At 39.4% G+C, this 17,442-nt stretch overlaps 1 protein-coding gene across 2 annotated transcripts in view; it reads right to left on the bottom strand.

The window, feature by feature from the left end:
• Positions 1–14,371: 14,371 nt before the first annotated feature.
• CABCOCO1 (ciliary associated calcium binding coiled-coil 1) overlaps positions 14,372–17,442 on the bottom strand; it is a 127,569-nt gene continuing 124,498 nt past the window's right edge. The window contains exon 8 of one of the 2 annotated variants that reach the window (XM_081234706.1): positions 14,372–14,448. In XM_081234706.1, coding sequence (XP_081090832.1) covers positions 14,419–14,448 — 30 coding nt within the window. In that variant the 3' untranslated portion in view covers positions 14,372–14,418. Of the gene's footprint in view, positions 14,449–14,485; positions 16,292–17,442 lie in introns of those variants that run through there. The other variant, XM_081234705.1, reaches the window with a different exon arrangement.

Raw genomic sequence — 17,442 nt, 5'->3', positions numbered from 1 at the left:
TGGTTCTTCTCACTTGACGGATGATGAAACTCAAACCAGCGAGAGCAAGTGAGTTTAACGTCACATGACTGTGTAGGGTCAGACTGAGAGCTTGAGTCCAGAGCTCCTCATTTTAGCTGCAATTCTCTTTCCAGTACAATTTACATAGTATTCAAATGCTATGTAAAAATAAGCAATAATAAAGCACAGCATTATAAACGGATTGACCCCCGGAAACCTGCAGTTGTTAAGCCAAGTCTCTGAGATTCCTTTGGAGACGTTGGCAATCCCCCTGGCCGCCGTCTCCTTTTTCATCTTTCTGGACTTGATTGGCACTGGAGGAAATGTGTCACTGAGCATCCACTACGTCTGCTCCCCTCAACATACAGACTGGCATTCTATCTACAGCCTCAGTCCTATGGGTAATTACGATCGTGGAGTACCAGGAAACATTTATTCAGTAAGATTTCACTCATTTGCTTATTCGATTGCTGAATTATCTTCCAGGAGTAAATCAGGTTTTACCATTCTATTTGCTTACTTTAGTTGGGAAATCTGAGGGAAATGAGTCCAATTCACTCTTTACATTTCTAATTAAAACTTGTTACATTTCAAGCTTTTTGACAGAAAAAAAAAAGACAAGAAACATTGTGTAGAAGGCAGCTTTGAGAAGACACAATCCATGTGGTTGCTTGAGCAAGAAGGGTTAAAAAAGGCAACAACAAAAAATCTGCTCGTTTTTGCTAGCTTAAAAAAAAAAACAACTTAAACCATCCTCCAAATGTAGCTTAATCCATTTTCAGACTCTATACATTATGCATCAAGATTTTGTACAAAAGGAATTTGAGAGGAGCATTTGCATGAAACCACTTGAGTGGATTAAATTTGTAGTTCAGCACAGTAGACTCGGAAAGTATACAAGACATTACTGAGCCCTGCCTCTTTCCTTATGTGCAAAGTTCCTACTTCAGGTAAGTAACTTTTTAAGAACGGGTGGATTCCAGCAGCTGTCTTGAAAAAAAAATTAAGAAAGGATTGGGTCTTCCATCCACTTAGCTTAGCAATGGCTACAGAATCTTGAAGAACATAAAGCATAATTGAGAAGGTTGATGTAAGCAGTTCTGCAGTTCCTGAGGTTCCTTCAGGCAAAGCCACCCTATCCAAGGTGGAAATACTAACGTGAAGCGACATTCCCAATAAAAGGAACTCATACAGGTACCTCTGCAATGACTGAAAATGCTCCCAGCTTCTGTACAAAATGGACTTGCCACTATGGTTGAACAACTGAATGGAAAGCTCAGAATCAGTCATCCAGATGTCTTCACCTAGTGGAAGTCAAACATCATTGACACCACATCTGGATGTTTGGAGGGCTACTGCCATTATTATTTTGTTAAGTAATGGATCATTGGGATCTTGGAAACATAGTATCTATTTTCTCTTACCCCAGAGTACACTTGCCACCAGAGGAACATACTTTAATGGAGGAAAAGTCTGGAGCATCCAAAAAGCAACCCATTTCTGGGCTGTGAATGATGGGAGGTCCTAGGTTGACAGGCAGTGTCTGACCCCAAGGTATCATTACCTTGGGCTGTCCAAACCATGGGCTGTGCAAACAATCTAAAGAGTATCTGAGAGTTTCTATGGTAACTTTTATTTTTTTAAGTGCTGAAAATTTTCTAGTGGCATGGCTGGTTGCCTGGGCTACAGTGTTGTGTTGACAGCTTTCGTCCTTTTCCTGGCAGCTGAAGATTAGGACAGTGACCAATGAGAGTGTGGAGTTCTCCTCTGAACTTTCTGTCAGACTGGTGATACATTTTGAGACCTACATTTTATGAATGCTGTGAATTCAATGCAATGTAGCTGTTGAGGTGTCTACATTCAAACTGGATTCCATTAACTTTATGGTGTGATTAAATGTCTGAATCATACGGACTCTGGGTTGAACTTATGTGCCTGAAAGCACTTTACAAGATTGGTAGCTTCAATGAGTGTAATCTGATGCATGGGATTAGGAGAACAAAACCTGAAAAGATATCAGTTCAAATATAACAAGGATCTAACAACCCAAAATTTGAGAGTTGAGGTGGACACTCACTCTCAGACTCACTCTCAGATATGCAGAGTGGAGCACTATTCAGCATGCATATTTTTTCCTTCAGAATACTCGATTTTTAACATTAGAAGGGACTTGGTGGTCTGCCATTAGGGTGTTTTTCAAACTTTAAAGTACCTAAGCATTAACTGGGGTGCTTGTTAAGAATCCCAATTTCCAAGTCCTGCTTTCTGATTCTGAAGGGCTGGAGTGGGGTGCAGGAATTATGGACCTCCTTGGGAGAAACTGACTTAATTCTCTTACATCTGTGGCTCACCTATGGCCTGGAATGAAGCTATTGGTAAGAGAGCAAGACCCAGAACTAGATCTCTTTACATTTTCTTCAGGGATCTTTTTTTTTTTTTTTTTGCGGTATGCGGGCCTCTCACTGTTGGGGCTTCTCCCGTTGCGGAGCACAGGCTCCAGACGCACAGGCTCAGCGGCCATGGCTCACGGGCCCAGCCGCTCGGCAGCACGTGGGATCTTCCCAGACTGGGGCACGAACCCGTGTCCCCTGAATCAGCAGGCGGACTCTCAACCACTGCGCCACCAGGGAAGCCCCTTCAGGGATCTTTTATCAGCTACTTAGTTCACGCTCATCAAGATCGATATTTATGACGTGGAAATTGTCAGGTTTGAAAGCCACATGTACCATGTTAGAAAAAGTAGAGAAAAATATGGAGTGGCAGAGAGAGAGTGAGTGAATGAGTGAGTGGCATATTGCTTGCCATTTACCAAAAATGAATTTTGATATCTAAAAATTTAAGGTACTCCTGAGGTGTTAAATGGGAGCTGTGCAATGCTTCTTCATATATTTGAATCAATTTTAGGCAGTTCCTGACATAGTCATGTATAAAATACTTTCATTTCTGCATTTCTCTTTATGGATTTCTTTGGCTTCAAATACCCTACAAATATATAGCATTTGGAAATTCCAGAATTGATGAAATTAAAAACTTTTTCATTTGTACTTATTCTTTAATTTTTTAAATTTGTGAATTATTTTTTCAGATTCCTTCTAACTTCCTATTGCATTGTTAGCATTTTTTGTATTGATTTTTAAGAGCTGTTTATATATTAAAGTTATTACCTTCATATCTGTCACACATCTTGCTGAAAGTATTTTTCTCAGTTTTTTGTTTTATTTTTATTTATGGTAAATTTTCTTTTACATGAAGTTCAGAATTCTTCTGTTGTTAAAATTATTCTTCTTGCCTGTTCTTGTCTTTGTAATGTTATTTCGTTTCTTTTATTTGTTAAGCCCTCTGTATCACGAGATCAGGAAAAGAGTCACTCATACTTTCTTCTAGTTATTTTGTAGTTTTAATATTTGCATTTAATGCTTTAACTCGTTGGTATACTCTGTGAAATGTAACATATAAAACACAAACAGGGCTTCCCTGGTGGCGCAGTGGTTGAGAGTCCGCCTGCCGATGCAGGGGACACGGGTTCGTGCCCCGATCCGGGAAGATCCCACATGCCGCGGAGCGGCTGGGCCCGTGAGCCATGGCCGCTGAGCCTGCGCATCTGGAGCCTGGGCTCCGCAACGGGAGAGGCCACAAAAGTGAGAAGCCCGCGTATCGCCAAAAAAAAAAAAAAAAAAAAAAAAACACAAACATATAACATATAAACATTTTTCCTTAAATAATTAATTGTCCCAGCATCATTTCTTATAGATTCCTTCACTTTCCCATTGGTTTATCAAGTATATCATAAGTACCCTTTATTGTACACTGAGATACTGTGCTAAATATTTTTAATGAATTTTAAATTTTAATGAATGTGGATTTCATTTGATCCTTACAATAAAATTCTTGTATAGTTATTTTTATTCCCATTTTACAGATGAGTGAACTGAGGCTTAGATAGCTAATAATGCTTGTCTACAAAAGGCAGATCTGAGAAGGGAATCTCAGGATTTAAGTGACTCCAAATTCATAGACTCAGCCGCCCAAGTAAATTTCACAAGACAGATTCTGAGTATTATGGCTCTTTGGGTTTCTTTATTCTGTTTTACTAATTTGGCTGCTATTTTTGCACTAATATCATACTTTATAGTATTTTAGCTTTGTAATGTTTTAAAATCAGAAAGCCATGTCCCCTTGTTACTGTTTCAGTATTCATGTTGACCTCAGACTAGCATTAGTAAATACAAATCCTAAGATTTTTCAGTGGAATTACACTTAAAATGACATCTTTACAGTATTTAAATTTTGTATCAAGCAAAATGCCCATTAGGACAGTTTTATATTTTTTTTCACATGAGTCCTTTACATTTCCTATTTTCACCTTAAATATTTTGTATGTTTGTTACTACTGTAAGAGATTTTTTCCTATTATATTTTCTAACCATTATTAATTTGTAAAAAAATCTATTTTTAGTCTTTATTTTTTAATCTGACTTCTTATTTTTTTAGAATAGATTTTCTCATGAGTTTTCAATGTATATAATCTTATAATCTACAAATAATAATTATTTTAGCTTTGTGTTAATTATACTTTTAACTTCCTTATGTTGTCTTATTGCAGGGGTAGGAAAAGCAAAATAGCAGTGGTGAAAACAGCCAGCCTGTGTTGTCTACTTGCCTTCTCCTCTTGCTTCTACAAAACATTCATGAAGTTCCTACTCTGTGCCAGGCACTGTGCTAGATCTTGCAGATAGAGCACAGAACAAGATAGAAACAGCTCCTGCCCTCCTCGAGGTACAGCCTGGGCAGGGAGACAAACATTAAACAGGTAAATTATATGACTAATTCATTAATTCCAACCCTTATCTCACTTTTGACTCTAATGGAAATGCATCTGGCGTTTCAATCTAAGCCAATTTGAGATCTTCTTTAACCTGCTGTGTTCTTCTAAGGCTAGTTTGTAGTTTTTTAAAGTCAGGGATGTCCCTGGAATTTTAAGAAAAGGCTTCTCAATGTTGCCTTTTTTTTTTAACCTATTGTCAGTCCATCCATTTTATAAGCAATAAACCCAAGGCTCAGATGGGTAATGCAGCACGCCCAACATCCTACAGTTTTTGTGACAGAATCTTCCGTGGAATCCACCTTCTAGAAGTCATCTCAGTGCCATCAGGGCGATGGGTCTATTCACCCAAAGCTAGGCACCAGTGTATTCAACTCAGATTGGGAGCTTTTTCAGAGTAGGAGCTGTTTCTGGGAAGCGTTCTGTGCTTCCCTGGGTCTAAACAGTACCCGATGCCTTCTAATGGTTGCTGCTGTAAAGACTCCCTACCAGAGAGGGCAGGGAAAATGGGTAACCAGGCTTCCAGTGGGTTGGTCCAGAAGCTGGCAAAAGGGCAATGACACTGAAAGGCTAGGGTGCAGCATCAACCTCTCAGAAGTGATGTGTACTTCTTGTTAGTTAAAAAGTTAATAGAGAATTTATGGAAAATACAGAAAAAATTTAAAAATCATGTGCAACCTTACCATCAACAGATAACTCCCATTTTATTCAAATGCTTTGTCTTTGCATATCATTTTTTCCCACAAAACACATATCATATTTAATGATAGATTTTCCCTCTAAATCATGAACAATTTCCCAAGTCTGTAATTGCATCATCTTTTTGCTTGTTTTGTCTCCTCAGTTTAGCCCTGGTCCTTGAGGTTTGCTTTGCAGTACTCTGGTGATTCATCAGTCTATTCATTTTGAAATGGTTCTAACAAATAAAGGAGCCTATGAGGACACCTTGAATAAAGACACTTAACTGAATCTAAAATGGTCACACTTGGTTGAATGAATGATGACCTTGTCATCAAAATTTCAGCAGAAAGGAAATGGTACTAATAATTCAATATGAGTCTAGCACCTTAAGAGATGAATAGATTTGTTTTCAAAAATTTCTAGCTAATTTTCATAGACATGTTGGAATGCAGTAGCTCCTTCTGTGGCAAACATTTAAAAAACCACACCCACACATAGAGATAATAATCAGCACCAGTAGCACAATCTTTGAAAAAGAAGAAAAAAATACCTGTTGTCTATTTACCTACCTATCTATCCACCTAAATTTTGAATTGAAGAATGCTGAGAATGCTAGGACATTCCAAGGTATAAAACGTTATGGGGGCTTCCCTGGTGGCACAGTGGTTGAGAATCCACCTGCCAATGCTGGGGACATGGGTTCGAGCCCCCGGTCTGGGAAGATCCCACATGCCGTGGAGCCTGCACTCGAGAGCCCGCGTGACACAACTACTGGGCCCGCACGCCTAGAGCCCATGCTCTGCAACGGGAGAAGCCCCTGCAATGAGAAGCCTGTGCACTGCAGCGAAGAGTAGCCCCCAGTCGCTGCAACTAGGGAAAGTCCACGCACAGCAACAAAGACCCAACACAGCCCAAAATAAATAAAAATAAAATAAATAAGTTTTTTAAAATATTAAAAAAAAATGTTATGGAGGAAAGATCATTTGGTGGAGTAGAAATGGCAGTGACCTGCCCAAAAACCATTCTATGTCTTTTTTCCTCTTGAAGGGAATCCCAATTTTGTTCAGCTGTTGGCTGACCATGTGTTTCAGGGCCACTCCCCCCACCCCAGTTGGTGCATCCTGACTCACCTAAGTCAATCCTGATCATTCTACTTCCCTTACCAGTATCTGGTTTAGGATTGATCATGTGATACAACTCTGGCCAAACGGACACAGGAGAAACTCTACTGGCAGGCTTTGGGAAAAGTTTTTCTTCCTGTTAAAATGAAATATAAGAGAAGAAAAAATTTGTGAGGACGTAATTGTCATCTTGGGATTAGGAGGGGACAACTCAGGACAAAAGCCAAGGTGCTGAAGAGGACACCACAGACAGAAATGATCTGGGTCTTCTATGATGTCACTGAGGCTCCCTGCCTCTGAACTTCTTTTTTGTAAGATTATGTAGTGTATTTTTATAATTTTTTAAGCCATTTTGAGTTCAGGATTTTATTGACTTGTAGCCAAAAGCATCCTAACTGACGCAGGTGATCACCAATAGCAAGTAAACAACTGGTGACTGAACATGTTTAAGAGGGAAAAAATAAGCTCCTTCTATTTCCAGCTCTGTCTGTGATCTGACTGTGCTGTTTATTTTAACCTATGGACTGCGAACTACCCAAATCAGAAATAATACTTCTGAAATAAATATTAGTCTTTAGAACTGGATATATAGTTAGCATCAATCAGCCAACATATCAATATTTGCTCTAGTAGGGGTTTTAGCCAGGTTCTAGAGTAGGCATCTAGTAAATAATTTTTAGTGAATCAAGGAGTATTTCAGCTGAGGAAATAACCTTGGCCTAAGGGAAAAACTATTAGCAAACTAATAGTCTAGAGTCTTGTTTATACTTATTATATTAGAGAAATCCCAAGCCATCCATAGACATTTAAAAAATTCCTAGCCTCACTTAAAGTAGGAAGTATTGAAGGTGTGGCCTCTCGTGGGAGTTTCCTGAGTGTGTAGTTCATCATACTTATGAGGCTCTGTCAATTATTTCATAGAATGTCAGTTTAGGAGGGACTGTGGGCTTATATAAACTAAGAAGTAATTACTTTATGCAATAAAACTATAAGCAGGTCCCTAGGTAATGAATTTGCTGGTTGTTCTCCCAGTTTAAAGACATTGACCCATATGAGACATGCTACATACGCATAAACACAGAGAGACATATTCATTGAGTTAATTAGGGCAGGCTTAATTGCAGCAACAGACAGACCCAAGAGCAAAGTCACTCTCAGAAATGGAAGTTTCTTTCCCCCTCATATGACAGTCTGGGCATGTGTTCTGAGTGGATAAGGGTCACCTGTCATGTGGCCCTTCAGGAACCCAGGCAGACAGCTGCTCTATCACCTTTGAGTCATCGCTCTCCTTGCTGCCATCCAGCCAGCAGAGAGGGAGGGGAGAGAATGTGGAAGAGGTATGGTCTGGTCCTGAGCCATACCCTTCAAGCAGCACATTTCACTTGTACTCACATTCCGCTGGCTGGAACATGGTCCCATAGTCACACCTCACTGCAAAGGGATCTGGAAAATGGAGATCAGCCTTTTGCTTAGCAATAATAGGAGAATGGGTTTGCTGGACCACTTCTGACATGTGTGGTGTCACGGAAAGAGGACCAGGGACCTCATCCTCCCTGGTCCCTTCTCCCTACTGCAGTTAGAGTCCTCTTTGCACAGTTCAAAGGTGCTTGTCCGTCACCAGCCACCCGCAAGTCTCTGCTGAAAACCCTTCAATAACTTACTGTATTCAGGATAAAGACAAAACTCTTTATCCTGACATACAGGCTGTGCATAATCTAATATCCTTAACCTATTCGTTTGCAACTTTGGAAAATGCCCCTTCTCCCTTTCAAGGCTCTAGCCACACAGGCCCCCTTTCGCATCCTCTGTTTCCCATGTTGTCTTTTTTTTTTAACATCTTTATTGCAGTATAATTGCAATGGTGTGAGTGTGTTACAATGGTGTGTTAGTTTCTGCTGTATAACAAAGTCAATCAGCTATACATATACATATGTTCCCACATCTCTTCCCTCTTGCATCTCCCTCCCTCCCACCCTCCCTATCCCACCCCTCTAGGTGGTCACAAAGCACCGAGCTGATCTCCCTGTGCTATGTGGCTGCTTCCCACTAGCTATCTATTTTACGTTTGGTAGTGTATATACGTCCATGCCACTCTCTCACTTCGTCCCAGCTTACCCTCCCCCCTCCCCATATCCTCAAGTCCATTCTCTAGTAGGTCTGTGTCTTTATTCCCGTCTTACCCCTAGGTTCTTCATGACTTTTTTTTTTCTCTTAGATTCCATATATATGTGTTAGCATAGGGTATTTGTCTTTCTCTTTCTGACTTACTTCACTCTGTATGACAGACTCTAGGTCCATCCACCTCACTACAAATATCTCAATTTTGTTTCTTTTTATGGCTGAGTAATATTCCATTGTATATATGTGCCACATCTTCTTTATCCATTCATCCGATGATGGACACTTAGGTTGCTTCCATGTCCTGGCTATTGTAAATAGAGCTGCAGTGAACATTTTGGTACATGACTCTTTTTTTTTTTTTTTTTTTTTTTTTTTTTTTGCGGTACGTGGGCCTCTCACTGTTGTGGCCTCTCCTGTTGCGGAGCACAGGCTCCGGACGCGCAGGCTCAGCGGCCATGGCTCACGGGCCCAGCCACTGTGCGGCATGTGGGATCTTCCCGGACCGGGGCACAAACCTGTGCCCCTGCATCGGCAGGCGGATTCTCAGCCATTGCGCCACCAGGGAAGCCCTACATGACTCTTTCTGAATTATGGTTTTCTCAGGGTATATGCCCAGTAGTGGGATTGCTGAGTCATATGGTAGTTCTATTTTTAGTTTTTTAAGGAACCTCCATACTGTTCTCCATAGTGGCTGTATCAATTTACATTCCCACCAACAGTGCAAGAGTGTTCCCTTTTCTCCACACCCTCACCAGCATTTATTGTTTCTAGATTTTTTGATGATGGCCATTCTGACCAGTGTGAAAATGGGCAAAAGACCTAAACAGACATTTCCCCAAAGAAGATATACAGACTGCCAACAAACACATGAAAGAATGCTCAACATCATTAATCATTAGAGAAATGCAAATCAAAACTACAATGAGATATCATCCCATATTCTCTTTTCATAGGGATTTTGCACTTGCTATTCCCTTTGCCTAAAAACTCTCTTCTCCCTTCTTTGCCTAATTAGTGCCTACTCACCCTTTAAATCTGACTCTCCCAGGGGAACTTCCCTTGATTTGTTCAAATTCCTCTAAATCAGCTCTCATTGTGGAGTATAACTCCCTGCCCAACAGCACCCACTATAGTTATTCTTTTAAAATTGTTTGTGTGATTGATTAAAATCCACCTCTTCCACTAGATTATAAACTCCATGAGGTCAGCGGTTATGTCTGTTTCTTACCCACAAAAGATACTCAGTAAATATTTGTTGAATATAAGCATATTTGAATGAATGAATGAATGAAGAACTGATAGTTTGGGCCCTGCCACAAATTAGCCATGTCATCACAGAGGTTTTTACCATTTGGGGCCTTAGTTTCTTCATCTGGAAAGGATTGAACTAGACGATGTTTAAGACTTTCGTCACCATGGTCCTATGGTCCAACTACTTTAAAATTGAATCCTGTGGGTCATTATGGTTGTTCAATCACTCAGCTATGTTTCCTAAGCAGATGTTACAAGTTCTGGATCTGGCAAGTAGAGTAGAAACATATTTTATTCTTTCGTCCTGAATTTTTAATTATTACAAATTCAGTGCAAACTTTAACTTTATCCTAATCCTTGAAGTCCAATCACAGCTGAAAGGGATTGGATAACATTAATAAAAAATAAGAGAATCAATGGTTATACAGAAAAAGATAAGGAAATAAAATCCTAAATATTTTGTTAGTCATTGTGGGATTAACTCCCTATGGGACTGGAAGATGAGTACTATGTTACTTTTATTCTGTTTGAATTTGGGCCTTGGTTTTATGAAGGTCATGTTTTGACAGTGACCGAACATAAATGTTCACTGGTATAAGAACAAGGGCTGCTTTTTCCTCCTTTTGATTTTAAGATTGGTATTCAATGAAAATATTAATATCTAGGCTATTTAACCCTTTCTAGATGATAGGATGACAGATGACCATTACCAAGCTTGATTTCAAGTTGCTGGATAGCCTCAATTCCATGAATTCCATGAAGTCAAGGACCTTATCTGTCTTATTTCATCCCAGTACCTAGAAGGTGCCCTGAATAAATAACAGGTTAAATTAAAAAAAAAAAAAAGTAACAAACACCAAAATGACCATTGGAGACATCTGCACTCAACACTCCCTGAAGCTAAAAATTAAATCACACAAAACTCTGGCAGCTCTGACAAAAAAGTGATGAACTGATCTCCACTGAGGGTACTTCCATGAACGAGAGAGGGAGCCTAAAAGCAAAATAAATTTTTAGTATTCTCTCTTCGTTTTGAAATTTGAATTCCAACAAGATGGTATTATTTTGACTTAGATTCCTTTTTGCTTAGGAAACCTAAATTAATAGGTATTTTGGCTGCTGCAAAGAGGTCCTGACTTTTCTTATTTAACAAATCAATGTCCAGGAAAAAATAAGACTTTGATGTCCAGAAGAGGGCCGGCTTCCTGAGACTGAAATTTGAGATGTCACAAGTATTTCTCCTCTACAACTGTTGGGAAAAGGAGCACGTTTCTTCTCTAGGGGAACTGAAGCATAATGAAATGCAATCTAAGAACATGCAAACTTATTATCTAGCAGGATGGTTGAATGGTTCCAATCAAATGGAGGAGAGAAATAGGGGCTTTATATTTGGATTTTGGAAAAATGACTCCGCAGCTATATTTAGGCACAACGGTGCCTGCAAGTACCTGAACTAGTGGCAGTCTGTGGCTTGTCTGTAACATAGTGAATATATTTTCTCTTTGAAACTTTTCATGGGGGTGAGTAAAAAATCACCCCAAATTATTCCTGCAAATGGAAAGAAGCTATCTCACTGTGGATGATAAGAGAAAGGTTGCTACTTGTCTAAGTGAGAGGTTGGGGATGGTTTTTCAGCTGGCTCCTCACAGGGCTGCCTTTATGCCAAAGAGTGCTTAGGGTAGGCGGACCCTGTGACTTTAAAAAAGCCCAAAATTTTCTTTATTTCTCTCTCTCTTAGAAATTGCTAAAAAGTGGAGCTATAGCTTTTATGAGAATACTCTCTCTTCCACGTCTCCAATGTATAGAAGTCCTGGCACCAGGGAGATGACCTTTTTAAAAATACTAATCTGACGTCACTTGCTATTTAAAACTTATCAACAAGTTCCCACTGCTTTTAGGTTAAAAGTAAAAATCTGTAATGTGGGCTACAGGTCCCTGAGAGAGCTCTGGCTGTGACCAATCGTTCAGCTTCACCCTGTGTCCCAGGGACTTGGCACATGCTTCCTTCTCTGCCTGAAATCTATCTTCCTCCACCTTCTTCTGTCTAGTTAAATTCTACCTATCCCTGAGATCGCAGCACAAGTGGCAAAACTCATAGGAAGCTTACCTGACTTCCCAGACCAGATCAAGCACCTTTGTTCAATATTCTTATAATTCCCTGAAGCTTGTCTTTATCACAGTTAGTATTAGCTGTCTCCCTCTCTTAAATTATTAGGGCAGAGACCATGTCTGTTTGGCTCACTACTAAATGCCCTGGCACGTGGTAGGTACTCAATGAATATACAGCACACAAATGAAAGAATGAATGGATCTGGGTTATACATTCCATCCCTGCATAAATTTTCTAAATATTTAATATGCTTACAATACAAACAAGTTTGTTACCTTATTATAATTAAAAACAAAAAGAAAGGTCAGTTTTCACTTCGTTTCATATCGACTGCGAAATAGTTAGATGAAGGTAAAGGTAAAGTATATGGGTTTTGTCATCACACAGGCCTAAGTTCAAAACCTGGTTCTACCACTTTACTTGCTGTGTAATCATGGGAAAGTTACTTAATTTTTTTCTATGTTCCAGTTTCCTCATCTGTAAAATAGGTCAGACCTGGATTTCAAGCCCTGATCCATCTATCAATTTTCAATTGTGCAATTTGGTTCAAGTTAATAATCTCCCAATAAATAAATTTTTAAAAAAAGTGACTTCCCTGGTGGTGCAGTGGTTAACAATCCGCCTGCCAATGCAGGGGGCATGGGTTCGACCCTTGGTCCAGGAAGATCCCACATGCCACGGAGCAACCAAGCCCGTGTGCCACAAATACTGAGCCTGCACTCTAGAGCCCGCGAGCCACAACTACTGAGCCCTCATGCCACAGTTACTGAAGCCCGCGTGCCGAGAGCCCATGTTTCGCAACAAGAGAAGCCACCACAATGAGAAGCCTGCGCACTGCAACGAACAGTAACCCCCGCTCACCGCAACTAGAGAAAAGCCCACGTGCAGCAATGAAGACCCAAAGCAGCCAAAAATTAAAAAAAAAAAAAAATCTCTCTAAGCTTCAGGCTCCTTAACTATAAAATGAGGCCAATAATATCTATCTGTTTATCTCTTAGGGTTATTAGGGGGATTAATACACATACACACATATATATGTATATATTTAAATCTGCTTATAAACATATGGAAGGTGCTCAGTCCTTGTGGAGTAAAACAATAAAAGCAAATTAAAACAATAGTTTGACAGTATTTTCTATCTATCAGAATACTAAAAAATTGGCCAATGCATCTGTTAGTAATGAGGTAGAGAAAGAGTTATCATATGCTGTTGGTAAAATATCCTTGGAAGGCACTTTGACAGTCTATCAAAACTGGAAACGCAACTAAATTTGACCTAGAAATTTCCCTCTCTAGGAAATCATCCTTTAGGTATAATCATACATGTTCACACAGATTGTGATAGCAAAGTACTGAAAACAATAAAAAGTTCATAGATAGAACTAGTTAAAAAGTTATGGAATTGCTAAAATAAAATACTGTATGGTCGTAAAAAGTACTGATAGAGAATTATCTTAAGATATGTTGTTTGACAAAAAAAGCAATGTAAAGAACAATTCAAATTGTGTTAAAAAAAAAAGACCCCTCTATACAAGCATCCAATTGTTTAAATGGACAAAAAATTGTTTAAATGGGCAAACACTTTCCTACGGACTTACTGGAAGCTGTGGTTGCCTCATGGGAAGAGAAATGAAGGTACCTAGCTAGGGTGAAATTTATTTTTATTTTTTTATTTTTTGGCTGCGTTGGGTCTTCGTTGCTGCTCTAGTTGCGGTGAGCTGGGGCTACTCCTCCTTGCGGTGCACGGGCTTCTCACTGCGGTGGCTTCTTCTGTTGCGGAGCACGGGCTCTAGGCGCGTGGGCTTCAGTAGTCGTGGCACGTGGACTCAGTAGTTGTGGCTCATGGGCTCTAGAGCACAGGCTCAGTAGTTGTGGCGCACAGGCTTAGTCGCTCTGTGACATGTGGGATCTTCCCGGCCCAGGGCTTGAACCCGTGTCCCCCCTGCATCGTCAGGCGGATTCTTAACCACTGTGCCACCAGGGAAGCCCTGAAATTTATTTTTCATCGTCTACACATTTTTCTTTTTTTGGTAATGGAGTGCATATATTCCTTTATCAACAAAATTAATTTAAAGAGCAGAGACTGTGAATTAGCTACTGCCACTACAATTGTTCTTTCTCCTATCATTATTAGATGTTACAGCCAGGCTGCCTCAGGGATCCCCGGGGTGCTCCAACATGAAAGATGTATGAAAACAGGGTGGCAAAGTAGTTACCATGGGAGGATGTATCGATCCACAAGTTCCAGTGGAGAGACAGAGATGGCTGGGAATTCTGGCAAAGAGGCTGATCCAATAACTGGACAGTGGGTATTAGGGATGGGCAGTGGTTTTGGGGTTATCCTAGGAGGTAAACGGAAACCAAACCTTAGAACAAACATCATTTAAAACGAATTTATTGAGTTCTCATAACTACCTCAAAAATAAGTATTATCCTCATTTAATAGATGAGCAATTAGAGGGTGAACAGCCTGTCCAAAGTCACACACAAGTCAGGTGAAGCTACCCTACCATCAGACCCTAGGAGTCTTACTCCAGAGGCAGGCTTTTGGCATGCTTATAGGATATTGTCTTTGTGTAGCTTTTAGGGATCTTACTGCTATTTTTTATTCAGTTTTAAACTCTTGGTACCCTTGCTCAAAATAAGAACTCTTTATTGGAAATGGAGGTCCACTCTGTGCCAACGATTGCATTTGAAGCTGCGTTTGGTGATTTGAGAAGCTCCTTTATTCCCTATTTGTGGTTTCTCTAGTTTCACCTCTATTTTCTCTGGAAAAAGACTGCTTGGCGAAATCAAGACTTGTGAGCCCTCCTAGTGATCTTCTATGGCCATCAGCATTTTCAGTTAGGCCTGACAGCTCAAGGAAGAAACATCTCGGCACATCTCCCAGCCTTCCAGACTCGGAACTTCGTGAACAGTAAACACGGTTTCATCTTAAGGACTTCTCTTATTTTGATGATCAATGTAGTTAAAAAAATACCAAATGCTGCCAGATCTGTCTCGGCCCCAGATGAATACATTTTGGGCAAATCCCTTTGGTACAGATAGAGTAAGTAGGTAAGGTTATAGCACAAGGGCAGAGCACGGACAGAACATATTCGACCAAGTGCCACCCAGATGCAAGTACATCTGGTTCCAGTATAAACTGGAAACTTCTTGGAGGAATGGCCCCCTCCTAGCAAGGCTCTACACTCTAGAATACTTGGAAGTCTCAGAAATTGGGAAAGGGCCGAGGTAGTAGTTAATTTAGTTTGTCCAACTAGGGACAATCAGTCAACAAATGGATATTTTCTTTTGAAATTATATTTTAATAAAGATATTTAAAGGCTTGAGATATTTTCAGTCATTCTACTGCAATATAATGGTTCATTTTAAGAGCTCTGTGAGTTTGATTTGTATTTAAGATTTTTACAATCTATATATAGGTTGGTCTTTAATAACCATTTATACATTGCTTCTTTTTATATAGGTCATGTATTCTCCTGGGAGAGTAACAAGATTAGAAATAACAAATACAGTACAGAATAAATTAAAGTGCTTCAAACTGCATTATATAATTTCAGAAACTTGGTTTCACACTGAAACATTTAAATAAGAAAACCAACTGATTTAAGGAGGAAAAAAACCCCTAGTAGATGCACTTGAATCGCTATTGTTTAGCAAGTTTTATCCTCAGCAGTGCGGTGGTGGTCTATGTTCACAAAGCTTCAGCAATGTGGCAGTTCCTTTGGGTCAGTGTGGATAAAATTATTATTTTTTTCTTTATTTTAAAAAGTTGACTTCATTCTCCTTGAAGATGATTAACATTTACTAGTCAAAATGTCAAAGGAGTATTGTAAAAGTAATTGTATTTTTATATATAATTCTCCAAACTCTTATATACAAAATGTTCTTATTACACACAGTGTAATAAATTCAGAGGCTGTTATGGGACAGGAGGTAGCAAAATCGGGCCCAATACTTTTCTAATTAGTTAGGATAATAAAAATTGGGGCTTGGTTTTCCTCTCCCAGCTAAATGAAGGCGACCTGGTGCTCTAGAGAGTCTATGATTCTGGCTGGTTTTGTTTGTTTCTGTGAAGTTTAGCATCACCCTCCTTGTTTGGAGCCCTCAGGCCTGTTTCAATTTTTCTATTCGTGCATTAAAGGCCTCTTCCTGTATTCGCAGCTTTTTGTTTATCTTGGTCTGTGAAGACAATCATAAAAAAGTGGTTATGATGGAGCTATCTTTTGGTGCACATTGTCTTTGCGGTTTTGACATACTAGAGTGCCTAAAGACACACATTATCCCTCACACACCTTCCTGTTCTGCAGACGTAGCCGTGTTTCAGCCTGGAGTGATGTGATAACACTTTATCATATTTCTCCGCACATTCCCAACGTATAGCATGTCTGCTGTGAACAGGAAGTGGTATTTGGACGGCCATTTTTCACATAGCCTTGTGTTAGAAGATAGGCCAATTTATCTGCATTTTCAGACAGACTTTACCAATAAGCACCGAATCAGAATAACTGCTCTAGGCTCAGTTATTGCAGTGTTGTGGGTACTGCCACCCCTTTGCAATGGATGTTTTTGTCTCCTGTGTAATACATTCTAAATGAGATCCCGGAAACCTTCTGTTGTGAAATAACAACACAAATAATTTCACAATTAGAATGATTCTCATAATTAAAGAGTATTCTTCACACATATAACTCTTGGAATTATGCCACTTTGTGGTACAGTTTTGGTAGAAAAAAGTAAGCAGTTGTTGACAGGTTTTAGTGTTGGCAATGGCTGAGATAGCATTTAGCTTCTGGCAGAGAGATTCTGTGGACTAACATTGCTACCTGCATAATTCCAAAAATATTTTCACATTATCTGAACATTTGTAGCCCTGGAAATGTCTTCCTTTTTTCCTGATGGGTTATAAAACTATGTATAGAGAAAGCAGTGGTGGGGCATGGTAAGACTGGTGTTTTTGTTGAGGTGATTTAAAATAGCTGACAAGTGTATGAAGAGTAGTTCATACATATAAATGTTAATAAGTAATTTGAAGTTTAAAATATTAATGTCTATAACCTAATTTGAGGACATCAGGGTAACTGTATTTTGAGAAATGTATTATTTTAGCTTATATAGAAGAAATTTTAAAAATCAAATACTGTTTTTGGTCCAGATATAACTTCATTCTTATTTCCTTATTTATAAATGTAATTATAATAGGTAGTTTTCAAAGGTTCACCTAGTTGCCTTATCTGATGAGATTTTCAGTTCAGAGTTGCTATTTCTGAAAAGATCACACTGGTGTCAATAATTCTGGGTTCTCGTGTGAATATCGATCTTTTTTGGCTCAA

This window comes from Mesoplodon bidens, assembly GCF_964165515.1.
Source record: "Mesoplodon bidens genome assembly, chromosome: 1".
Classification (NCBI taxonomy): domain Eukaryota; kingdom Metazoa; phylum Chordata; class Mammalia; order Artiodactyla; family Ziphiidae; genus Mesoplodon; species Mesoplodon bidens.
Note: the sequence above shows the minus strand (reverse complement) of the source record. Positions and strands in the feature narration are given on the sequence as shown.